This window comes from Paroedura picta, chromosome 1 (genome assembly GCF_049243985.1).
Source record: "Paroedura picta isolate Pp20150507F chromosome 1, Ppicta_v3.0, whole genome shotgun sequence".
Taxonomy (NCBI): Eukaryota; Metazoa; Chordata; class Lepidosauria; order Squamata; family Gekkonidae; genus Paroedura; species Paroedura picta.
The window spans coordinates 2,687,947-2,713,959 of NC_135369.1; the positions used below are offsets into that span (position 1 = coordinate 2,687,947).

The window sequence follows — 26,013 nt, forward strand, 5'->3', positions numbered from 1 at the left end:
GGCTGTTTTATTTGTACCCCCCCTTCATCCCCACTGGCGGCCCAACACTGTTTTTGTCATTCTTCTTTTCTTCGCTTTATCCTCACAACAGCCCTGCGAGGTTAATAAGATTGAGAGGACAAAACTGGCTCCAGGCCACCAAGCAAGTTTCCACGCAATGGGGGGGGGGGGATTCAAACCTAGTCCTACCCCTTTGGCCACGAGACCCCACAAAGCTCCAGATCAACCTTCCCCCACCCCAAGTTTACAGAGCCAATCTGAATTGGGCAGAATCATAGAGTTGGAAGGGGCCATAAAGGCCATCTAGTCCCACCCCCTGCTCAACGCAGGATCAGCCCTAAGCATCCTAAAGCATAAAGAAGAAGAAAGCATACGCTTATTTGGAGAATTCCTGCACAGGGTGGGATCCCACAGAGACCGCCCACTACCAGGGGATCTTCCACTCTGCCCCAAGGTGCTTTCCTCTGGTGTGGGCACGGGGGCGGGGGCTTCCTGTGCCAGGAGGAAGTAGTGTTTGCATGACACACCCGGAGGAGTCCTGGAGAAAGAAGCAGGGGCAGAGGATCAACACTAGAGCAGAACTACAACAAACCAACCAATGGGAACCTGGGGCCACGCTATGAAATCAAGGAGCACATATCAGGGGAACTTCTTCATCCAGAGTCATTAACTGGGGGATTCACTCCCCCAAGCATTGGATGAAGAGATGCCGCAGAGGTCTGTCGGTGGCTCTGAGCCACAAGGGCTGTCCGGCGCAGGGATGTCATCTTGGTGCTTGGGAGGGGGGAGGGGGAGGGCTTCTGGCTCTGCTGGTGGACCTCTGGATGGCCCCTGGCTTTGGACTACTGTGTGAAGCAGAGCGCTGGCCTAGATGGGCCAACACAGCTGACCCAACACGGAGTCTCTTATGTTCTTACTAGGGGGCCAAGCCCGTTGCATTCAGGAATAAAACGGGTGCTAGATTTTTTTGGGGGGGTGTGTGTGGAGGATGACCTCTGCAGATGGCCTCCCCCTCCATCCAGGACCTGGAAAGGCTGCAGGCTGGAGGCCCCCAGGGAAGAAAACTCAACGGCAGGGGCCGCTCTCACGCAGCAGGGGTCTGCAGCCTCCAAGGGAAGTGGGAGGAGGGGGTGGCCAGGGGTGGGGGACGGAAGGCGCTGGACAGACAGGCAAGCCGGTTGAAGGAGGAGGCACTGAGGGGCAGGACACCAGCCCTGAGTGGGTGTTCAGTGCTGAGTGGCCCTTGAGACCAGCTGCTCCTCCAAGCCCTTGCCAGAAATATATTATGTGGAACAGATGTGTGGGGCAGGGATGCTCTGTCTTCTTGGTACTTGAGGGGAAAGAGGGAGGGCTTCTAGAGCTCCAGCCTCACCTTGATGGCACCTTAGTTTAGGTCACTGAGTCCAGAGTGCCGGACTGGAAAGGAGGCCTGATCCAACATGGTTTATGTTCTAATGCTGACCCTCTCATGATGCAGCAGTGTTCACTGTTGGAAGCCACAAAAGGTTTCCCTCTGAATGGCATGAAAAATTCGGTCACGCAGTAGCTGCTGTAAAACACTGATGTTGAATTTTTAAAAAAAGAACACACTGAGCAGCGTAGTGTTGTGGTTAAGGGCATCAGCCTCTAACCTGGAGAAGAGGTTGGATTCCCCACACCTCCTCCACATGCAGCCAGCTGGGTGACCTCGATCCAGTCTCAGTTCTTTCAGAGCTCTCTTAGCTCCACCTACCTCACAGGGGTGTCTGTTGTGGGGAGAAGGAAGGGAAGGCGATCTGAAGCTGCTTTGAGGCTTTCCTCCAAGAAGTGAAAAACGAGCTCTTCTATTCTGTGCTGTGGATTCCACCATGTCTCTTCCCACCATGAAACTTATGAATGTGTAGAAACAGAACTGATTTCTCCTAGGGAGGGGTTCCCAGCCGGATTCTGTGACAAAGGGGCATGGATGACAAAATGGCTGCCACAGGAGTCCGAGCCACAGAGGAAGCCGAGGTGCCAGGGAAAAAAGAGGCAATTAAAAAAATACCCTCGGAAAGAGGAGAGAGAATTTTAAGGTGCCCAGTTGATTGAGCTCCAAGTGGCCAGGTGGAGGGCAACTACCCCACCCACTTTCTGCAAAATTTGGAGGAGCCAAAGTTGTGAGGGGTTGCCATGGTTGCTCCTAGGCATCAATCAGCAAAAGAAAGGAGTGGACTTCTGAGTTACATAATTTGGGGTGGGTACACTTTTGAGTTCCAGAAGAACATCTACTTCTGCTTCATTGACTATGCTAAAGCCTTTGATTGTGTGGAGCACAACAAATTGTGGCCAGTTCTTAAAGAGATGGGAATACCAGAGCATCTCATTTGTCTCTTGAGAAACTTATATGCAGGTCAAGAAGCAACAGTGAGAACTGAACATGGAATCACTGATTGGGTCAAAATTGAGAAAGGAGTTCGGCAAGGCTGTATACTGTCGCCTTGCCTATTTAACTTGTATGCGGAGCACGTCATGAGAAAGGCGGGATTAGAGGAGTCACAAATTGGGGTCAAGATTGCAGGGTGAAATATCAACAACCTCAGATATGCAGTTGATACCACTTTAATGGCAGAAAGTGAAGAGGAATTAAAGAGCCTGTTTAGCGGGTGAAGGAGGAGAGTGCAAAAGTTGGCTTGAAACTCAACATCAAGAAAACAAAGATCATGGCATCCGGCCCTCTCAATTCCTGGCAAATAAATGGGGAAGAAATTGAGGTAGTGACAGATTTTATTTTTCTGGGCTCCAAGATCACTGCAGATGGGGACTGCAGCAAAGAAATTAAAAGACACTTGCTCCTGGGGAAGAAAGCTATGGCAAATCTAGACAGCATCCTAAAAAGCAGAGACATCACCCTGCCAACAAAAGTGCGTCTAGTCAAGGCTGTGGTATTCCCAGTCGCAATGTATGGCTGCGAAAGTTGGACCATAAGGAAGGCAGAGCGTGAAAGAATTGAGGCTTTTGAACTCTGGTGCTGGAGAAGACTCTTGCGAGTCCCTTGGACTGCAAGGCGAACCAACCGGTCAGTCCTAGAGATCAGCCCTGACTGCTCTTTAGAAGGCCAGATCCTGAAGATGAAACTCAAATACTTTGGCCACCTCATGAGAAGGAAGGACTCCCTGGAGAAGAGCCTAATGCTGGGAGCGATTGAGGGCAAAAGAAGAAGGGGATGACAGAGAATGAGGTGGCTGGATGGAGTCACTGAAGCAGTTGGTGCAAACTTAAATGGACTCCGGGGAATGGTAAAGGACAGGAAGGCCTGGAGGATCATTGTCCATGGGGTCGCGATGGGTCGGACACGACTTCGCACCTGACAATAACAACGCTTTGAAAAGCTTGTTGGGCTTCTAGACTCGAACCCAGCTCCCTTCCTGCACGCCAACCCAACTGCCCTCTGAAACACTGGTCTGACCCTCACAACTCTAGTCTTTTGACCCCAGAGGTCACGGGACAGAGCCAGCATGGTACAACGGTTGAGATGCGGGGCCAGATACCACAGATCCGGGATCAAACCCCACCCCTGCCACAAGGGGTGCAGGGAGACCACACCCCAGTCGTGCTCTCAACCAAACTGGCACCACAAAACATTTCAGGAGGATGAAAAGGTGACTGGGCAGGACACACAAACTTCAAGGAACCCACCAGAACCTGGAGAAAATGTAATGTGTTTATTACGTGTTAAACCACAACCAAAAAAAGAGAGTCCTACCTGTTCCCCTCCCCCCCTACCCCTGCGATAGTTCCGCGGCTCGCCCAGAGAGGGAAAGGATACGGTAACCGTGGGCATTTATTTGGCTAGGCAAGGCAGCCCGGGGCATGCGGAGCGGAGCGGCTACCGGCCGGGCGTCAGGGAGGCCCGTGGGCATCATTTCTTCTCCTCCTCGCTCTTGTCCTTGCTCTCCTTGGAGGCCTGGGAGGCCAGCGAGCCCATGGCGTTGCGGATGGCCTCGTTGTTGGGGTCGACCCCGGGCAGGTTCTCCAGGACGCTCTGCAGGAACTCCGGGTCCTGCATCACGTCATAGTCGTCTTCCTCCTGGAGACAGAGAACGGGGAAGAAGCTCATCAGGAGAGAAGGGCTACGGAGGGAAATAAGAGACCCTCCACCGTCAGAGGCAGGAGACGATATCAGGGGAAGGCCTCGGCCTGCAGAGGATCTGGCTGGCCCCTGGGTGAGACGGGGCTCTTCCTTATCCTACCAGCCATGCTTGATTTCTGGCTGCCATTCGACCCCTCCCCCCTTCCCCAATTGTCTGGGGGAAAGACCTGGACTTCTTTGTTTCGATCAGGGGTGGTGAGCTTAGGATCAAGAGGCTCTGCCTCCACATTCACACACAAACTAGACCTGTGTTTTGTTCTACTGGGTGTCCTGTTTTTCGGAGAGGCCTTGTGGATCCCCAGATCCGAGACTGCCGCCCCCACCCTACACAAACCTTGGTAGGCTCCGACGTGTCCATCTCTGCACTGCTGTCCACTTCTGCTGACTCGCCCTGCCCAAACTCTGCAGAGAATGGGAAGGAAGCAGAAATGGTTTCAACTCCTTCTGTCTTCTACAGTAGCGATCCCCAACCTGTGGGCTACGGACCACATGTGGTCCTTCGACTAATTGGAGGTGGGCTGCGAAGGACGCCTCCCCTCCCCCGGCCCTTTACAACACACTTTGGGTGTCCTTGTCTCCCGTCACTCCCAGACGGGACTATCTCGTTGCAGGGAAACAAGCTCAGGGTTCCCATTATTAGTCATTGTCATGAGTTAAAACTTCCATGAAAATAAAATGTTCCTTATGTTCCTTGTTGTGGCGTGTCTGTATCTTACTTTGAAGGGATGTTTAAACATGACCATAGCGATCAGAGAGCGTTAGGGCAGTGGTTGAGAGTAGAGGAGTAAACTACCCCCCCCCACCGGGCCTCCGTAAAAGGCGTTGAGGTGTCCCCGGTGATAAAAAGGTTGGGGACCACTGCTCTACAGCACCAGCCCCCAACCTTTTTAAGGCTGGGGACCGACCTGCAGGGGTGGGGGCAGAGCAAGGGCCAGGCACCGCCCATGTACGGCAGCTCAACGCAAACACACAGGTGGGGAGCTGTCGCGCATGCGTGTTTGCGGCCCGCTAGCGGGTGCAAGCATGCATGAGTGGCAGGTCTGCGCAAACGCCCATGCACTGAACTGCCACACATGCCTGTTTGCGCCCGTTGGCATGCCAGCAGCTACACTCCCCCCCCATAAATGGGAGGCGAGACCCATTTATTCTGGAGTACAGCTGGAGCAGGGGTGGCCAAACTGTGGCTCTTCAGATGTCCATGGACTACCCCCGCTCTACAGAAGCCTTTAATGAAGCTTGAAACTAGAGGGGGGGGGGTGTGTGTGTGAAGAGGGAACTCAAAAGCACTTCTGCATAGAGACCTGGGTCAGAATCTCCCCTAAAACTCCCCTTGCCTGCCAGCTGATGTCTCCCTATTATCTCTATCCTGGCCAAGCAGAAACAACCAGATCTATTTATGCCAGCACTGTGTACGTCCAAAAGACAGTGAGAGCTGGATCCCACCCAACCACTAGCAACATGCTTGATCCCACCCAACCACTAGCAGAATGAATATGAAGGTTCTGTTTTGCTGCAGAATCAATCAAGTCTCTGACGGCCAATCAGAACTGCGGCTGGGCAAAAGCCTCACGTGGCCCCGCCCACTTTCTAGAAGAGTTTCCCGGGTGCCAGGCAAGGTGCCGAAGGCCGTGGGGACCCCTTTTAAGCTGACAGCCCCAGACAGACTCACTCACCCTTGAAGTGGACAATTGCCTAGAAATGCACCCAGCCTGAAATCTGAATCCCACACCCTGCTTTCTGGAACTGCTTCTCCCGCCTCCCACCTCAGCCTGCAGCCCCTCAGGACCTCCTGAATAGGCCCCTCGTCCCTGGTTCGAAGGACAATGTTTCCCAGATTGCTCAGAGCACAGGGGCCCATTTATTCTGGAGTACAGCAGGGGTGGCCAAACAGCCCAGCTGGCAGGGGCTCATGGGAACTGTAGCCCATGGACATCTAGAGGCACCCTTTGCCTTTCCACCTAGAAAGGTCAAAATACTGTACTTTAACTCAGCGGTCCCCAAGCTTCTAGTAGTCAGGGACCGCCTCTGAGGGTTGGAGAGAGCCGGCGGCCCGGCTGCCGCCACTCGCAAACACACACACGCAGTTGTTGCGCATGCGCATTTTCGCCACTAGGTGGCGCTAACGCGCATGCCCAGAGCTGCCGCGCATGCGCGTTTTCACCAGCAGGGGGCGCAAACACGCGTGCGCGGCAGCTCCGCGCGTGCGCGTTTGCGTCGCTGGTGTGCCGGCGGCCGTGCCTGCTTCTTCCCCCCCTCTCGCTGCGGGGGGGGGGGGGGGGAGGAAGGCGCGGCTGCTGGCAGCCTGGTACCGGGCCGCAGACCGGGGGTTGAGGACCCCTGCTTTAACTGGTTGCTGCTATCACAGTGTCTCTATTCTCTCTCATCTCTTTCCCTGGCGTCTTTCTTCATTCCCCCTCTTCCCTGCAATCCGGTTTCTCCTGTGATTGTGGCTCCGCCTCCCTTGGTAGTCATTTTGTGGTTGGCTCCGCCCCCTGCAGCAGCCATTTTTCTATGGTGCCCCCGACCTTGACCCTGCATGAGAACTCCAAAGGTTCAGAAAGGCTTCAGAATTCTGGTTCGGGCAGGCCTAACAAGTAGAAAGAGCCCGGAGCAGAGGCATACAGAGAGACGACAGGGAGCTTCCTCTGAGGCTGGCTAATCCCACTTGCAGGTTAAAGGTCTGAAGCTTACAGAAAGAAAAAGTGTTCAGCTCTTCCGCCCAATCTCAGCCATTTAAAGCTGCTTCATGCTTTATCCGCAGCTGAGATCTGAACCGCGAGTTTTAATCCTATTTATTACGAGGTTTTGTGTATTACTTTGAAAGCTGCCTTGGGTGGGTTCCCTGGAGAGGCAGCCCAGAAATATCCCAAATAAACGAATGAACACATGTCAACTCAGGGGGCCAGGAAGGGATGCGCCGAAGGTGGGGTGCCCGATCCGAGGGGCTCCATCCAGACTCACCGGCTCCTTGCAAAGACATCTGCATGGCGTACGCGATCTGCTCCTCTTCGGTCATGGTGCTGAGGTCCGGCAGACCAGCCCGGCCAAATTCCTGCTGGCCAATGGTCATCTTGAGGAGGGCGTCGTCTGACTCTAGGGAGAGAGACAGCAGCGTCAATATGCCCCTCAGACCACACCCGTGGCTTCCTCAAAGGCAGCCACGGCCTGCAGGGATACACCCAAGTGCCTCTGGAAATGGGATCCTGGTGTGCCTTTAAGGACGTAACAGAGGCCACGTGCGATCCAGCCCAACTCTCTGGCTGACACAGCGGCCAGAACCTAAGGCCTGTCAGGAGGTCCCCCAGCAGGGCCAGGACTCCGGGATCCCTCCCACTCTTAGCCCCCAAGCCCCCAAGAAGGCAGAGCAGTGCTGCAGACCATTCTAAGCCATGATCCCAGGGGTAGTTATGGGGGACCCTGACCTAGTGAGCACAATCGCATCTGAGTAGGGTCAGCCTGGTGAGGACTTGGATGGGAGGCCTCTGGGGCTGCCATGCAGAGGCAGGCAAGGGCAAGCCGCCTCTGTCCATGAAGCTGTCTTCTGCTGAGTGAAAGCCTCGGCATGGCAGACCGGCAGTGGCTCTCTGGGGCCTCAGGAGGAGGGCCCCGAAGCTGGTTGCTCCAGGACAGACCTCCCCCCATTTGGGCTTGCGCCAACCAACTAAGCCCCTCAAAGCGCCCCCCCCCCCCCGATGGGAAGCGTTATCTGCTGGCTGCCTCCGTCCCTGGCAGCTGTTCCGTCGCAGAGCAAAAACCTTCCTTGTTCCTCACCAGAATGGAGCTGCTGCCGGCCACAAGCCTTGGCAGTTTTATGCTCCTGCTACGGAACACGGCAAGAACGCAGGGTGCCCCCGGACAGGGCAACAGCTCAGAGAACTTCTAGCGTCAGGGAGAGGGACTGCCATCGGGTGGACGGACCCAATCTTGGGCTCCATGAGGAGGAGGAGAACAGAACGGTGAAGGAAATTTTGCTGCCGACCAGCTACTCACCGTCTCCACCGGTGGATGGAATGCCGGCTTCTGCGGCAGACGCTGCGGCCGCCCGCCTGGCCTCCTCCTCTTGGCGCTGCCTCTGCTCCTCCATGGAGACGCGGAGCGCCTGGGGAGAGGGAGGAGGGGGAAGTCAGACCCCAGTGAACGCTTCAGCCCAGCCATCCCTCGCCTCCCCTCCCCTCTCTTGCCCGTACCAGAGCCAGCTCTGGGTCGGCGCTGGGGTCCACGCCAAACTCAAAGTCGCTGGCCCCCAGGCCCAGCATGGCTCCCCCTTCTCCGGCCAGGATCGGGGAGCTGATGAGAGCGTCGGCCAGGCTGGGGCCCGGGGGCACGGTCACCAGGTGGGAGCCGGTGCCGTCCTTGCCGTTCAGGGTGTTGATGAAGGCCGTCAGCTTGTCTGTGTTGGATTCCTGGGGGGAGCGAGAAGGAGAAAGGGATCAGAGGTACAGCCAAGAAGCTGCAACACTAAACTCCCCAGAGGCCGGGCCCCAAGACCTCACCTCCTCGTCAAGCAAAGAACACAAGAGAAGCCCTGCAGGGTCAGGCCAAGGGCGCCTCCCGTCCAGCTCTCTGGGTCAAACAGGGGTCGTCAGGACCACCAGCAGAGGCAGCCCTCCTACTGTGGCCCCCCCAAGCGCCTAGAAGATAGGGCACAACTGCCCTAGATATGTGAACATAAGCGAACCCATTTTGGGTCAGGTCTATGGTCGATCCAGTCCAATATTTTGTGTCCCACAGGGGCCCAAGCCCAGGGGCCACCAGGAGGTCCCCCAGCAGGGGCAGAACTCCAAAAGCCCTCCCACTCTTGCCCCCCCCAAGCACCAAGGAGACAGGCCATCCCTGCCCCAGACAGAGGGCCACATCTCAACCTAAGATCCACCGAAGGACCTCTGCTCTGACACGGCCACCAGTCTCCCCTGATGCCTCACCTCTTCGCCAAAGTTGATGATGTCCACGTTGACCTTCTCCTTCTTCAGGCGCTTGGCCAGTTTCACCAGCTGGAACAAAGGCGGGGGGGGGGGGGAGAGCATGAGAAAGGGGCCCAAGCTAGATATCAGGAAAAAGATTGTTCACAGTCAGAGTAGTTCAGCAGTGGAATAGGCTGCCTAAGGAGGTGGTGAGCTCCCCCTCACTGGCAGTCTTCAAGCAAAGGTTGGATACACACTTTTCTTGGATGCTTTAGAATGCTTAGGGCTGATCCTGCGTTGAGCAGGGGGTTGGACTAGATGGCCTGTATGGCCCCTTCCAACTCTATGATTCTATGATCAGCAGTGGGATAGGCTGCCTAAGGAGGTGGTGAGCTCCCCCTCACTGGCAGTCTTCAAGCAAAGGTTGGATACACACTTTTCTTGGATGCTTTAGAATGCTTAGGGCTGATCCTGCGTTGAGCAGGGGGTTGGACTAGATGGCCTGTATGGCCCCTTCCAACTCTATGATTCTATGATCAGCAGTGGAATAGGCTGCCTAAGGAGGTGGTGAGCTCCCCCTCACTGGCAGTCTTCAAGCAAAGGTTGGATACACACTTTTCTTGGATGCTTTAGGATGCTTAGGGCTAGTCCTGCGTTGAGCAGGGGGTTGGACTAGATGGCCTGTATGGCCCCTTCCCACTCTAGGATTCTATGAGTCTAGTTCAGCAGTGGAAGAGGCTGCCTAAGGAGGTGGGGAGCTCCCCCTCACTGGCAGTCTTCAAGCAAAGGTTGGATACACACTTTTCTTGGATGCTTTAGGATGCTTAGGGCTAGTCCTGCGTTGAGCAGGGGGTTGGACTAGATGGCCTGTATGGCCCCTTCCCACTCTAGGATTCTATGAGTCTAGTTCAGCAGTGGAAGAGGCTGCCTAAGGAGGTGGGGAGCTCCCCCTCACTGGCAGTCTTCAAGCAAAGGTTGGATACACACTTTTCTTGGATGCTTTAGGATGCTTAGGGCTGATCCTGCGTTGAGCAGGGGGTTGGACTAGATGGCCTGTATGGCCCCTTCCCACTCTATTATTCTGTGATTCCATGATTCTAAGCAGGAGGGTGGGGCTGGCCTTGAATTAAACGCGTGGGCTTGCCACACAAAGTGTGTCTGAGTGCAAGCCTTGGAAGGACCGGGGCTGGCCCAAAGCAGCCCTGCCGGCGACTCAGTTGGCACAGCACAGCAGAAAAGTTAAAGGCCTGTCCTGGGGGCCTCTTTGACTCTCTGTCTGGGCATCATTTCCCTCCCTTTCCCAGCAGAATCTCTTGCGACCCAGGGCCTGGCAGCCACAACCAACCCCCCAGGCCCTCCGTGAGCGGCAAGGCTGCCTCCCCACACCTCTTCCCAGTGGGCGACTCCCTACCCGTCTGCATGTCCTGGTAAGAAAAAAGCTGGAGCACAAAGCTGCACCATTACAATTTCTTCCTATCTTTCAGCGTTGGGGAACAGGTAGAAGATTTGGCAAGTCACTGAAAGAGAGGAAGAAGTTCTAATGGGGCCGCTGTGCGCTCCCGTTTTTTCCTTATCAGTGTCACTTTTGTACTGGGCCATCCTTGTGTACCTGACATCTGCATGCCCTGGCAGACTCAGCATCTGGGATGTGGCCACCCTGGATCCAAAGCACAGCACAGACCAATCGCTGACTGCCCCACCCTTACCCTGATTTTGCCACTTCTCGGTCTGGACTCGAACGGGGGAGACCCAGGTTCTTGTCCCTCACTGGCACTCGGCGGCTTCTGCTCACCCAGGCTAGCCTACCTCGCAGGACTGTTGTGAGGAGCACTGTTAGGGACCCGCATCTTGGTACTTACATCTTTCTCGTTGTCCTCCACGGGACTCCCCACAAAGGCGATGATGCGCATCTTGTGGTTCTTCCCTTGACGGTGCTTCAAGGCCAGCTGGGATGGGAGGCTCACGTTAGACAGGGGCAACATGCAGGCCAATTTCTCCCTCCCCCTTCTAGTCATTTCGGAGCTGCCGTTTCCCCTGGCCGCTTCGGTGAAATCCACAAACGCACAAGTTAGCTGTCCCGATCAAGCCGTGCCTGGCCTCCATCCCTGTCTGGCTCCTTCCCACTATTTTGTTTATTATTTAATTTGAATCCCGCCCTTCACAAAGTCTTGGGGCAGCTAAGAAAACAAGGGTTTACAATATGCCCCGGCCAGAGGGAGAAGAGAGCCGGAGGGCACAACCTTCCGGTGGATCTTGACCCAGATCTCACTCCCCCAACATACAGGGCTGGACCCTGTGGCTCCATCCTACAAAGAGCTGCTCGTGAGGAGAAAGGTCTTTTGGCCAGAGGGAACAAGACAGGTTGTTCAGATCCAGTCTGTTGTGAGACACATTCAAGACCTACTGCCCAGGCAAGAACTGAACCCAACGGGTCTGCAAAGGACCCTGCTGCATGAAGCCAGGGGACAAGGACCAAGGGAGGAAGGGGGTGGGCGGAACTGGCATAGCGCCTGGGCAGGAATGGTCAATCGGCCCTAGGTCGAAGCAGCAGGTGCGGCAGCCTTGATCAGGGAGCGTAACATCCCAGCCGGACACAGGGCAAGCCAAGAAAGGCCAAGCCCCCGTACCCTACGGTCCAGGAGCACCTTCGACCCAAAGGACATTTGTGGCAGGGGAGGAGTTTTCATGCATCACAAAAGCTCCTCCCCTGCCACAAACTTTAAAGTGCTCCCGGACTCCGGCTCTTTTTGACCGCTACGGGCAAACTCAGCTGCCCGTCCTGATCTCTCTAAAGAAGTGAGCCCTGCGACTCCAGAAAGCTCCTCCCCGGACACAGCCTTGTGCTCCTGGCCTCTGGCTCTCTTTTGCAGCTGCAGACAGACTCACCCAGACCCCCATGTGGACCCATCTGAAGAAGGGAGCCAGGACTCCCGAAAGCTCCTCCCCTGCCCCCAATGCTGTCAGTCTTTCAGGTGCCCCTGGACTCCGGCTCTCTCCTGCTGCTGCAGACAGCCTCACGTGGATACCCACCTTCATCTGCCACCACTGTGCCCCTCTGCTGGCACTCCCTTAGAACTGCCCCCTCCCAAGGAAATTTAAACACAGCCAGCGCTTATAATAAACTCACAGACTTTATCTTTGTTAAGTAACTAATACCCCAGCAATTATCCAGATGTAACATTCAGTTCTCAGGCAGAGTGAGGTTCTTTTCCTTTCCCCCTGACAGAGACCTCAGCGGAGTTTATTGCAAGTGCTGTGCGGTCTTTAAGCACAGCGGACTCTTCCTGCCTTCCTGCAGGGTATCCCCCCCCCCGGCTGTGTCCCTCTGAGCTGTTATCCTCCCAAGGAAGAGCTTCACCCTCCCCCAGCGGTGGGCAGGCCAAAGCCCCAGAGAGGACCTGGGCCCACCCGCCGCTTTTGAAACCTCAGCCCCCAAACGTCCCGTGTTTCGAGGTCCGCTCAGCGACGGAGCTGCTGCCGGACTCCGCCGAGAAGGGCGTGCGAGAGAGGAGGTTACTCACGTGAGCCACCCGGATCCCCGTGCAGAAGGTGATCTTGCCCTTGGGCTGCACCGAGTGCAGCTTGGAGAGGATGCGGCCCGTGTCGGGGGTCAGCGTGGTGAGCACCTCGCAGTTGCTACGAGAGATAAAAGGCCCACGGTACAGAGGAAGTCTCCAAATGCAGGTGGGAAAAACTGTCCTTGGGGGCGTCCTGCAGGTCTACTGAAGAAGAGCCAGCTTGGTATAGTGCAGGGGTGTGAGTTTACTTTATTTAGTTTATTTGATTTATTGCCTGCCACTCCCTTACGGCTGGTGGCAGGTTACAGTAACTGGGTAAATACCCCAATTAAAATCCTAGTATAAAACACACACAGTTAGGAACCCAAAGGCTGAGCTGCAAAAGTATATATTTCTAAAAAATTTACAAACATTTATTATATTGTTAGGTGCGAAGTCGTGTCCGACCCATCGTGACCCCATGGACAATGATCCTCCAGGCCTTCCTGTCCTCTACCATTCCCCGGAGTCCATTTAAGTTTGCACCGACTGCTTCAGTGACTCCATCCATCCACCTCATTCTCTGTCGTCCCCTTCTTCTTTTGCCCTCCATCGCTCCCAGCTACATAGCAGGGTGCTTTCCCCTGCGGCGAGAGGATTTTTCTGACGCACGTGGGAACCCACCTGTAATTTAGGGCTGGGCAAAAGCTGAGAGTGGCAGCCACAGGGCTCAGGCGAGTGGCGGCCACTTTGTTGTTATGTGCGAAGTCGTGTCCGACCCATCGCGACCCCATGGACAATGATCCTCCAGGCCTTCCTTACCATTCCCTGGAGTCCTTTTAAGTTTGCACCTACTGCTTCAGTGACTCCATCCAGCCACCTCATTCTCTGTCGTCCCCTTCTTCTTTTGCCCTCGATCACTCCCAGCATTAGGCTCTTCTCCAGGGAGTCCTTCCTTCTCATGAGGTGGCCAAAGTATTTGAGTTTCATCTTCAGGATCTGGCCTTCTAAGGAGCAGTCAGGGCTGATCTCCTCTAGGACTGACCGGTTTGTTCGCCTTGCAGTCCAAGGGACTCGCAAGAGTCTTCTCCAGCACCAGAGTTCAAAAGCCTCAATTCTTTGACGCTCGGCCTTCCTTATGGTCCAACTTTCGCAGCCATACATTGCAACTGGGAATACCATAGCCTTGACTAAACGCACTTTTGTTGGTAGGGCGATGTCTCTGCTTTTTAGGATGCTGTCTAGATTTGCCATAGCTTTCCTCCCTAGGAGCAAGTGTCTTTTAATTTCTTTGCTGCAGTCCCCATCTGCAATGATCTTGGAGCCGAGGAAAATAAAATCTGTCACTATCTCCATTTCTTGGCGGCCACTTTATTATTATATAAAGTGCACTAATTCAACATATTAAAAACAGGGTCGCTGTAATTTAAGAACGACACATTTCTGAGTGCTCATGAAATACAGCAACAGAATGGACCAAACGTGTTTCGACCCCGGGGGGTCGTCCTCAGTGGTCAAATTATGGTGAGGAAGGCTCTTTTGTACAGGATCAAAATCTAAAGGCTGGCAAAGAAAAACCTGTTAGGTGCTGCCCCGACCAATATAAAAGTGTCTGATTTGGAGCCCACGTTCTAAACCAGGGGTAGTGAAACTGCGGCCCTCCAGATGTCCATGGACTACAATTTCCAGGAGCCCCCTGCCAGCGTTTGCTGGCAGGGGGCTCATGGGAATTGTCGTCCATGGACATCTGGAGGGCCGCAGTTTCACTACCCCTGTTCTAAACTATGCACTTCCTGAGGCCCCCATCCTCAGCTTTTGCCCAGCTCTTAATTACATGTGGATTCCCATGTGCGTCAGAAAAAGCCTCTTGCCTCAGGGGAAGGCACCCTGCTATGTAGCTACTGGGAGAAGAGGTTCAACATGGGATGAGAAGGATAGGCAGATGCCGTCTAATGTCTGCTGAAAAGTCCTCACAGAAGGTGACCCTGCCACCTCCCGAGGAAGCCTGTCCCACTGGTGGACCGCCCTAACTGTCAGGAAGCTCTCCCTAAAGCTGGCCTCCTCACGTTGCATGAAGCTCAGGGGTTTCTTGATGGCCCTGGAAGCGTTTCCAGAATGGGTGAGAGTTCATTAATGTATATATATATATTTAAAATTTAAAAACTGTTTCAGGGGTTTCTCAAAAAGACTAACAAAAGATGCCCTCATCTTTTGCTGAAAACACTTGACTATTTCAGTCCGGTGGTTCTGGGAAGACCTTCTGGGACAACAGAAAACAATCCCGCTCCATCCTCTATGTGACAGCCCTTCAAGTATGCTGGCCCACACAGCCACATGATTGCACCCCATGGAGCAAGGACACAGCAGCCACAGAAAAGACGTGGGCTAATTGTGACAGACTGACCCACCAACACCAACACCCACTCCTTTGCAAGGAAGGAATCCAAACTCTGGAAGTTTTGAAGCAGAAGCTAGATAATCATCTGACAGAAATGGTGATTTTATGAACTTGGCAGATGGTGAGTGGGTGGGCAGGAAGGGATGTGCCAGGAGTTGTGTCTTGTGTCCCTTCCTTGCATGGCTGAGAAATTGCTGATTATCACTGCGGTATGGTAGGTGAATTCCCTCCAGGCCAGGCTGGATTCTGGACATTTTTCATGGGGAGATCACTCGGGCATGAAATTGGGGTCCCTGTGGGTGGGCAGGGAGTGGTGAGTTCCTACATTGTGCAGGGGGCTGGACTAGATGGCTCTGGAGGTCCCTTCCAACTCTAGGATTCTATGACCGGAGCGTACTTGGCTAATGTGATCAGGCCCACGTTGTTCTCGGGGTTGCTCCGGGTCTTCGAGTGACAGACAATGTTGACGGCATCTTGCTGGGCTTGCAGGCGGGTCGGCAAGAAGTCCCCGTTCCTCATGTACTCGCTGTTGTCGACGCTGAGAGGGAAACAAAGCAACTATTCAGGCTGTGTTTTCTCTGTCTGCTTACATTGATGGAGAACCTTTGCTTCTGCTGCCCCTCCTGGAACACACCCAAGGTGGCTCACGGAATAAAAAACAATGAAACGGCAAAAGAGGAAAGAACACAAGCTAGGAACCTAAGATGTTAAGCAGCAGCACAATAAATATTAAAATGCAATTATTTTTTAATACAGGTGCGCATATAAAACTTAAAAGCCTCTAAACAGATCAAAGCACTGTTGCACGAATCCAAACCATTTGGACACATGGATAAATGACCAGATATTGCGGTCCAATATTTAATGCATTCATGGGATGTTACGAGGGCTATAAGGTGGTAAACAAGATGCATTTAGGTACGAAAAACCATCTACAACAATACAGGATGGGGAAGACTTGTTTTAGCAGCAGCAGGTGCGAAAAGGATCTAGGAGTCTTAGTAGACCATACATTGAACATGAGTCAGCAGTGTGACTCGGTGGCTAAAAAGGCAAATGGGATTTTGGGCTGTATCAAACGGAGTATCGTGTCCAGATCACGGGAGGTGATGGTACCACTTGACTCTGCTCTGGTTCGACCTCACTTGGAGTCTTGGGTTAAGTTTTGAGGACCCCAGTTGTAGACAAGCTGGAGCGTGTCCAGAGGAGGCCTCTCTGCCCTGTTGTTGGTTTCCAAAGGAACTGGTTTGCCGTTAGGTAAGAAGAGAATTTTACTTAGATGGACTCTGACCCATCTGGGCTCTTCTGAGGCTCTTATGGGAGGCTGGACTGGAGGGACCCTCCCTGGCCTGACCCAGCAGGGCTCTTCTGAGGGTCTTCGCAGGGGAAGGCCTCGGCCTCTGCCCTGTGGCTGGCCCTGCAGAGGAACTGGCTGGCCCCTGGGTGAGACGGGAGGCTGGACTGGAGGGACCCTCCCTGGCCTGACCCAGCAGGGCTCTTCTGAGGGTCTTCTCAGGGGAAGGCCTCGGCCTCTCTGCCCTGTGGCTGGCCCTGCAGAGGAACTGGCTGGCCCCTGGGTGAGACGGGAGGCTGGACTGGAGGGACCCTCCCTGGCCTGACCCAGCAGGGCTCTTCTGAGGGTCTTCTCAGGGGAAGGCCTCGGCCTCTCTGCCCTGTGGCTGGCCCTGCAGGGGAACTGGCTGGCCCCTGGGGGAGACGGGAGGCTGGACTGGAGGGACCCTCCCTGGCCTGACCCAGCAGGGCTCTTCTGAGGGTCTTCTCAGGGGAAGGCCTCGGCCACTCTGCCCTGTGGCTGGCCCTGCAGAGGAACTGGGTGGGCCCTGGGTGAGACGGGAGGCTGGACTGGAGGGACCCTCCCTGGCCTGACCCAGCAGGGCTCTTCTGAGGGTCTTCTCAGGGGAAGGCCTCGGCCTCTCTGCCCTGTGGCTGGCCCTGCAGGGGAACTGGCTGGCCCCTGGGGGAGACGGGAGGCTGGACTGGAGGGACACTCCCTGGCCTGACCCAGCAGGGCTCTTCTGAGGGTCTTCTCAGGGGAAGGCCTCGGCCTCTCTGCCCTGTGGCTGCCCCTGCAGAGGAACTGGCTGGCCCCTGGGGGAGACGGGAGGCTGGACTGGAGGGACCTTCCCTGGCCTGACCCAGCAGGGCTCTTCTGAGGGTCTTCTCAGGGGAAGGCCTCGGCCTCTCTGCCCTGTGGCTGGCCCTGCAGGGGAACTGGCTGGCCCCTGTGTGAGAGGGGAGGCTGGGCTGGAGGGACCCTCCCTGGCCTGACCCAGCAGGGCTCTTCTGAGGGTCTTCTCAGGGGAAGGCCTCGGCCTCTCTGCCCTGTGGTTGGCCCTGCAGAGGAACTGGCTGGCCCCTGTGTGAGAGGGGAGGCTGGGCTGGAGGGACCCTCCCTGGCCTGACTCAGCAGGGCTCTTCTGAGGGTCTTCTCAGGGGAAGGCCTCGGCCTCTCTGCCCTGTGGCTGGCCCTGCAGAGGAACTGGCTGCCCCCTGGGGGAGACGGGAGGCTGGACTGGAGGGACCCTCCCTGGCCTGACCCAGCAGGGCTCTTCTGAGGGTCTTCTCAGGGGAAGGCCTCGGCCCCTCTGCCCTGTGGCTGGCCCTGCAGAGGAACTGGCTGGCCCCTGGGTGAGACGGGAGGCTGGACTGGAGGGACCCTCCCTGGCCTGACCCAGAAGGGCTCTTCTGAGGGTCTTCTCAGGGGAAGGCCTCGGCCTCTCTGCCCTGTGGCTGGCCTTGCAGAGGAACTGGCTGGCCCCTGGGTGAGACGGGAGGCTGGACTGGAGGGACCCTCCCTGGCCTGACCCAGCAGGGCTCTTCTGAGGGTCTTCTCAGGGGAAGGCCTCGGCCTCCCTGCCCTGTGGCTGGCCCTGCAGAGGAACTGGCTGGCCCCTGGGTGAGACGGGAGGCTGGACTGGCGGGACCCTCCCTGGCCTGACCCAGCAGGGCTCTTCTGAGGGTCTTCTCAGGGGAAGGCCTCGGCCTCCCTGCCCTGTGGCTGGCCCTGCAGAGGAACTGGCTGGCCCCTGGGTGAGACGGGAGGCTGGACTGGAGGGACCCTCCCTGGCCTGACCCAGCAGGGCTCTTCTGATGTTCTTAGGAAGGCCTCGGCCTCTCTGCCCTGTGGCTGGCCCTGCAGAGGAACCGGCTGGCCCCTGGGGGAGACGGGAGGCTGGACTGGAGGGACCCTCCCTGGCCTGACCCAGCAGGGCTCTTCTGAGGGTCTTCTCAGGGGAAGGCCTCGGCCTCTCTGCCCTGTGGCTGGCCCTGCAGAGGGACTGGCTGGCCCCTGGGGGAGACGGGAGGCTGGACTGGAGGGACCCTCCCTGGCCTGACCCAGCAGGGCTCTTCTGAGGGTCTTCTCAGGGGAAGGCCTCGGCCTCTCTGCCCTGTGGCTGGCCCTGCAGAGGGACTGGCTGGCCCCTGGGGGAGACGGGAGGCTGGACTGGAGGGACCCTCCCTGGCCTGACCCAGCAGGGCTCTTCTGAGGGTCTTCTCAGGGGAAGGCCTCGGCCTCTCTGCCCTGTGGCTGGCCCTGCAGAGGAACCGGCTGGCCCCTGGGGGAGACGGGAGGCTGGACTGGAGGGACCCTCCCTGGCCTGACCCAGCAGGGCTCTTCTGAGGGTCTTCTCAGGGGAAGGCCTCGGCCTCTCTGCCCTGTGGCTGGCCCTGCAGAGGGACTGGCTGGCCCCTGGGGGAGACGGGAGGCTGGACTGGAGGGACCCTCCCTGGCCTGACCCAGCAGGGCTCTTCTGAGGGTCTTCTCAGGGGAAGGCCTCGGCCTCTCTGCCCAGTGGCTGGCCCTGCAGAGGAACTGGCTGGCCCCTGGGTGAGACGGGAGGCTGGACTGGAGGGACCCTCCCTGGCCTGACCCAGCAGGGCTCTTCTGAGGGTCTTCTCAGGGGAAGGCCTCGGCCTCTCTGCCCTGTGGCTGGCCCTGCAGAGGAACTGGCTGGCCCCTGGGTGAGACGGGAGGCTGGACTGGAGGGACCCTCCCTGGCCTGACCCAGCAGGGCTCTTCTGAGGGTCTTCTCAGGGGAAGGCCTCGCCCTCTCTGCCCTGTGGCTGGCCCTGCAGAGGAACTGGCTGGCCCCTGGGTGAGACGGGAGGCTGGACTGGAGGGACCCTCCCTGGCCTGACCCAGCAGGGCTCTCCTGAGGGTCTTCTCAGGGGAAGGCCTCGGCCTCTCTGCCCTGTGGCTGGCCCTGCAGAGGAACTGGCTGGCCCCTGGGTGAGACGGGAGGCTGGACTGGAGGGACCCTCCCTGGCCTGACCCAGCAGGGCTCTTCTGAGGCTCTTCTCAGGGGAAGGCCTCGGCCTCTCTGCCCTGTGGCTGGCCCTCCAGAGGAACTGGAGTGGAGGGACCCGAGCCACTTGGTGGAGGAAGGGCAGGATCCCAGGATGAGCTGCTAAATCAAACCCATACAGCCTCCCCTGTGCCCCCATCCCGAGGACAGGAGGAGGAGCGAATAGTCCACCTGCACCCCAATCCCCCCCTCAATGGGGTGGCAGAGTCCTACAAAGCAGAAAGCACCTCCAGAGACGAGGCGGCCATTCCCTGGGCCAAAAGAGCTTCTCGGGAAGAGGAGGGGAACTCCCCGCCCCCCCCCATCAAGGCGGATCCCCCCGCCCGGAGTTGGCAACCAGAGATTCCGGCTCCCTTCCCCGCCCCTTCCCCCAGGCGACCGCGCCGGAGGGTCTCGCTGCGTGCGTGGGAAGGTAGACTGCGCCTGTCCCGGGAGGCTCCCTTCCTTCCCCTCCCCCACCTGGGCCCAGCCATGACTCAGCCCGTCCGGCCCTTCCCGGCCCTCCCGGCCGCCCCCGCCGCGGCGCCGTCCTCACCAGACCATCGTGCTCTCCAGCACCATCGTGCCGCTCTTGGGCCGCGCCCGGCGGCTGCCTCGCCTCGCCCTGCCCGGCCCTGCCTGCCCCTCCGAGCGACCCGCCGACCGACCGACCGACTCGGCTCCCTCACGGCGTCGCCTCCTCCGATCCCGAGCACCGCTTCCGGTTTGGCCGGAAGTTGCTTCTGCGCAGGCGCCGAAGGGCCGCCGGGAGGTGTAGTTCCTGCCTTGCCTACTCGTCTCTTTCGCTCCTAGACTGGGCGGGGGGGGGAAATTGACCCGGCGTGGTTGCCAACCTCCAGGTGATGACCCAAACAGAAACGTTGTCCCAGTCAGACCCCGCTGGGAATCCAGTCAGGCCCCTTCCGGATCCACAAGGCATGAGCTTCCGTGCGCATGCGCCTTTCCTCGGGCACAAACGTTATGGGATGTGAGCCATCAGTTCGTCTTTGGAGGCCAAGTGCGAGGGCAAAGGGGCTCAGATGCAGGAGGGCGGCTGTGTGGGGTTGAAGGGGCGCCTGCACGAGTGGCTGCACGTAAAACCTCATGCCTTGAACAAAAGTGGGTCTTAAAGGTGACCCTGGGCTCCAACTTTGTGTAAGCGAGTATTTCCTTTTGTCCACCCCTGAACCTACGGCATCATTGGATACTCTTGAGCCCTGGTATTTGGGGAAAGGCTAAATATGTCTGCCAACTCTCTCCACCCTATGCATAATTTCATACACCTCTATCCTGTTGCCCCCCACCCAGTTCTCTCTTGATCCTTTTTTCATAGGAAAAAAGCACTGTATGTACACTGCCCTGAACCTCGGGAGGGCGGCATATAAATACAAGAAATAAATAAAGGTGCTTCTTTTTAGATGGTTTTTAAGCAGAGGCTAGATACCCACTTTTTTGGCATGCCCAGGGAAATGCCAATCACCACTTTGGCGAATTTCTTCCATTTCAAACTGGCCAGGGATTGTTGTTTTTTTTGGGGGGGGGGCATCATCTGGGCATGGAATTGGCGACGCTGTGGTTGGGCAGGTAGCTCTGAATTTCCTGCATTCTGCAGGGGGTTGGACTAGATGACCCTGGAGGTCCCTTCCAACTCTAGGATTCTCACTGCCTCATCATCATAGTTGCCCTTCTCTGCAGGGGAGTGATATGCAGAGGAGGTTCAACCAAGGCGATGATGAGGCAGTGAGAATCAGAGTCGGAAGTCACTCGAATAAGTAGACTCAATCAAAGGTCCTCGCCATCATGTAGAAAGCCCTTCATGGCCTCTGGCCCTCCTGTCTGTGGGGCCACCTCCCACTCCCCACCATGACAGCCTTTCTCTTTGGGGCCAACTGGCCCCTGAGTGTAACTGGGCCATTTGTTCTCTTGGGAAAGTAATGAGCCTGCTTTCTCTAAAGTAAGACATGTTGGGGGGCGGGATGCAGATCAGGTAATATATGGATCTGTGTGTGTCTAACTAATCGGTTTCAACAAGCATCATGTCCTCCTTCACAAGCAGCCGGCTGGGTGATAGAATCATAGAATCATAGAGTTGGAAGGGGCCACACAGGCCATCTAGTCCAACCCCCTGCTCAACGCAGGATCAGCCCAAAGCATCCTAAAGCATCCAAGAAAAGTGTATCCAACCTTTGCTTGAAGACTGCCAGTGATCTCTTGGGCTCACAGGGCTCTCTGCCTCCCCTCCCTTACAGTGTGACCCCCAACCATAAAATTACTCTTTCACATAAATTAAACCAAAACTGTTCAATGACACAAAGATTCATTGTTCATGATTGTATATAAATAGGGTTTTTTTGTGGGGTTTCTCAGTTCCGTTCTGCCTCTTGTCCCACCATGCCCATCTTGTTCTTTTCTGCTGCTCCAGACGAATGCTCTACCTTGATCTACCCTGGCCAAGTTGCTTGCCCTGCCGAGACCCCTGTGAAAGGGCTGTTTGACCCCCAAAGGGGTTCTGATCCCCAGGTTGAGAACCATTGGTCTACCTGAAGGAGTCTTGAAACGGCTTACAATCTCCTTCCCTTTCCTCTCCCCACAACAGATACCCTGTGAGGGAGGTGAGGCTGAGAGAGCCCTGAGATTACTGAAGAAGAAGAAGAGTTGGATCTTATATGCCGCTTTTCTCTACCCGAAGGAGGCTCAAAGCGGCTTACAGTCGCCTTCCCTTCCTCTCCCCACAACAGACACCCTGTGAGGGAGGGGAGGCTGAGAGAGCCCCGAGATTACTGAAGAAGAACAAGAGTTGGTTCTTATATGCCTCTTTTCTCTACCCGAAGGAGACTCAAAGCGGCTTCCAGTCGCCTTCCCTTTCCTCTCCCCACAACAGACACCCTGTGAGGTGGGTGAGGCTCAGAGAGCCCCGATATCACGGCTCCATCAGAAAAGCTTTATCAGTGCCGTGACGAGCCCAAGGTCCCCCAGCTGGCTGCATGTGGGGGAGCGGGGAATCAAACCCGGCTCACCAGATTAGAAGTCTGCACTTCTAACCACTGCACCCAGCTGGCTCTCCTGACTAATACTTGGATGGGAGGCCTGCAAGGCCAACCAGGGTCGTGACCTAGAGGCCGGCAATGGGAAGCCCCCTCTGGACGCCTCTCTCCGGGTCCCCGTCAGGCAGCTGTGCCATGACGGCGCTTTCCCACCAGCCCGTGAAGAGGCCTTCCGGGGAGGCTGACCTCCTCCAGTTAAACACCAGCGAGACCAAGGGAAAAAGAAATGAAGACAACTTTATTTGAGCTGAATAGCATACTGCAAGGTAGGACCCGTCCCTTGCAAGGGACGTGGCTGAGGAAACAGACCGTTGACTTTTGTTTGTCCCGCACCCCCCCCCCAACCATTTTAACAGGCGGTAAAATGTCCGATCCAAAATAAGAGTCACAGGGTGTCAAGTGACGAAATCCACGAGACGGCATGATTGGGCTGGATCAGCTCAGAGCCTGAGCTCTCTGCGACACGAAGCAAGCGATGGGTCTGGCCGAGGGGGGGTGGAGGGGAGGTCCCCAAGGGGGGGGGGGCATTAGAGCTGACCCCTCCCGGCATCCCCTTCTCCACTGTGGAGCTGGAGGGAGACACGGAGCAATCCCGAGAGGAGCCCGGCCTGGCTTGGAACCCGCCGTGGTTTCTTTGCAAGGAGGCTTGAATGTCCAAAGCTGTTCAAAACTCTGCTTTTTGTTTCAAAGCTGATCGTACTGCCCCTCCGCTATTCACTTACAACCGTCCCGAACAACGTCTGCCACGAAGCGCTGGAGGAAAATCGTCTCCCTCCCACCCCGACCCGTTTAAACAGCTAAATTTCGCAGGGAGGGGGACAATACTTAAATACAACTTCATAAATAGTAGCATTATGGGGGGGAAAACACACACAAACCACTCCAGCGTCTTGCTCTTTCTTCCCCCTCGTAGCATAAAATTAAGCACTGCCGAAATATTTTCAGGAGAAAAAAAAAATCAAGAGTGTCTAATATAGACAGTTAAATATGACTCTGCGGACGGGAGGGAAGAGAAGGGAGGGAAATGGGGTGTCTAAAAACCTGTGAGGATTCCCTAAAAATATATATATATATATATATATTTAAATCTGCTGTTGCACAGAACTCGCTTTTACACTGGCGTCCTTCGCGGATGTCTGGCCCATGTCAGAAGGACGGGAGAATAAAATTCACTCCTGGGGGAAGTGGACACATCCCAGTATTTCTGACACGTCACAAAGAGGGGAAGCGCTGAAGTTGATCCTGGATTGGAGCGTTTTGGCATCTGCTGATATACAGGGCCAGATTGGGTGCATCCGTCCCACTAAAAGAAGCTAATTTCCCTGAGGCAAAGAGCTTTCCGCAGATGCAAGATCAGAGCGGGGTCTCTTGCTGGGGGATGGGAGGAGTGACCCACAGAATCTGGCCCCACAGTTTTTACTCTGGCCCTAGATCCGGGTTAATCGTTGTCGGTTTGCTCCTTGGCTATTGGTGAACCGTTGCTAGCATTCTGCTCAGCGCAGATGATCCCCATGGTTAGCTCTAAAGGGGAAAGAGAGGGTCTTTTGACGCCTGCTAAGCAATCTCCAATATTCCCGAGCCGTTATGAGAGGCAGGAAGTAACACCAGTGCACAGGAATTTTAAAAAAGGCTTCCGGGGTTAGCTCAGAGTGGGATGGCATCACCTGTCTAACCAATTTTAATCTGGCTAGCATCTCTTCACGCCTTATTGCGACGGCTGGACAGAAAAATACAAAACTCTTTGTTTTGGGGAAAAAAAGAAAGAAAAGAAATCCCCCTGCCGTATATTTAGTATAAAAGGTACACATAGAGATAAATATAGATTCTTTTTGAGGGTAGGGGGCTGCAAGTTTCTGCTTGATCTAGTCATCTTTCTCTTTAATAAAACGCAAGCTAAATAATAAAATAAAATAAAAACCCGGCACAATGCACATCCCAGCTAGCTGAAGCGGGGCGGGGTTTGCAGCCTCATGTATGAAAATAGAGCCATGCATCTCTGGCAATTTTAGGCTTTTTTTTGTCCTCTAACACGGAACATTGTTTTTTTTTTTTTTAAGCAAAAGCTTGGAAATTGAGGGGGAATAAAGGCTGCTTAGAAAGGAGAAGAAAATTGGCCTTTCCCGCAGAACCCAAGGCAGAACGGCTCCGGACTCAAGATCCAAGTACAGCTTTCAGATTTATCTTTTTTAAAAAAACAGGAGGTTGGCGACCCTGGAAAGGCTTAATACTGAGACAGGGAGGAGCAACTCCCCTCCCAAACGAACGGGGAATCAGTTTGGTCCGTTAGCAAAATTCTAAAGGCTGAAAAAACCACACCCGGCTGTCCTTGCTTCTCAGTGGAGATGCCTGACGCCTGGTCCCAGTCCTCTCTCGCCCGCCAGGCTCCCCCCCTCCGCCCCCCAGCAGAGAAAGAGCACCAAGACAAGGGGCAGAGAGGCCACGCAAGTGCTCTTCTTCCTCCCCGCTACGGGTCTCCGCTGGGCAGGGGGAGCCGCTCCCTGCAGCACAAAGCTAGGCATCGAAGCGTGAGGTTTTGCGCCCTAGCTCTCCTGAGGCCCCAGATACACAAGAGAAAATCTCTTTTGGACACGAGATGTTATGGGGGGTGGGTGAGATTTGGGGGCCTAAAAGTCACAAACTTAAAAAAAAAAAAAAAACACCCTGATATGGAAGTTATGAGGGGGGGGGATGTAAAAAGTTTAAATAGAGCTTTAGAAAGTTTAAAATAGAAGGCATGTTGACAGCGTCAATGTGTTCCGCGGGGGGCTCGCTTCCCCCTTTCGGAGGAGCTGGGGCACGGCTGGGAACTCCTGGCCGGGAACTCTACTCTGCCCTCCGAGGAGTTTGGGCCACAGGCAAAGGCGCCCAGCCCTGTCTTGAGAGAGGTGGCCCATAACACCCCGCAGAGGAGTCGGGGTGCCAATGCCGGAGGGGGCCTGCAGCCTTTTGCGTGCGAACGGGCTCCGAAAGACGGTACGCTGTCGCTAACACTGCACCGTAGCTGAGTGCATCCCAGCCTTTGACCTTCCATAAGACTCGGCGATTCGGGTCACAAAAAGTTCTAGATATCAGCTGCCTGGGAGGGCTGAAGGTTTCTCAGACTTCACAGACCGGAAGGGAATCTTCTGCTTACATCAAAAAAACCCGCATTTCACTGAAAAAGAGAAAAGAAGAGATGGGTCAGTAAGAGAGTCCCCGGCAGAGCACTGAGAGGAGGAGCTCACGCGAGGCTATTCCCTGTATGCCTCTTAACTTCCGAAGTAGCAAAGGTCTAAAAGAGACGGGGCCCTCTCTCTGGCGGCCCCTCACCTTTGGAAAAGGCTCAAGACAGCGATCTCACCTGCCCGCCTTGCCTGTCTGTGCCAGAAAAGGGTGTTCTTTCCCCCAGGCTTCCTATTTTTTTATTTAGATTTGTATACCGCCACTCCCAGCAAGCTGGCTCGCGGCTTTTAACAATAAAACATCATATGGCAATTTAAAAGAGCCTCTTGTGGCGCAGAGTGGTAAGCGGCAGAAATGCTGTCTGAAGCTGTCTGCCCCTGAGGCTGGGAGTTCGATCCCAGCAGCCGGCTCAAGGTTGACTCAGCCTTCCATCTTTCCGAGGTCGGTAAAATGAGGACCCAGCTTGCTGCTGGGGGGTGAACGGTAATGACTGGGGAAGGCACTGGCAAACCACCCCGTATTGAGTCTGCCATGAAAACGCTGGAGGGCGTCACCCCAAGGGTCAGACAGGACTCGGTGCTTGCACAGGGGAT

General features: G+C 55.6%; 1 protein-coding gene across 1 annotated transcript in view; it reads right to left on the minus strand.

Moving 5' to 3' along the window:
• Window positions 1-2,727: 2,727 nt before the first annotated feature.
• Window positions 2,728-26,013, minus strand: part of LOC143829215 (putative PIP5K1A and PSMD4-like protein) — a 101,067-nt gene continuing 77,781 nt past the window's right edge. Inside the window, 9 exon segments of the mRNA XM_077319716.1 lie at window positions 2,728-4,048; window positions 4,446-4,513; window positions 7,073-7,204; window positions 8,102-8,210; window positions 8,299-8,514; window positions 9,034-9,102; window positions 10,872-10,958; window positions 12,534-12,648; window positions 15,305-15,474. Coding sequence (XP_077175831.1) covers window positions 3,881-4,048; window positions 4,446-4,513; window positions 7,073-7,204; window positions 8,102-8,210; window positions 8,299-8,514; window positions 9,034-9,102; window positions 10,872-10,958; window positions 12,534-12,648; window positions 15,305-15,474 — 1,134 coding nt within the window. The 3' untranslated portion in view covers window positions 2,728-3,880.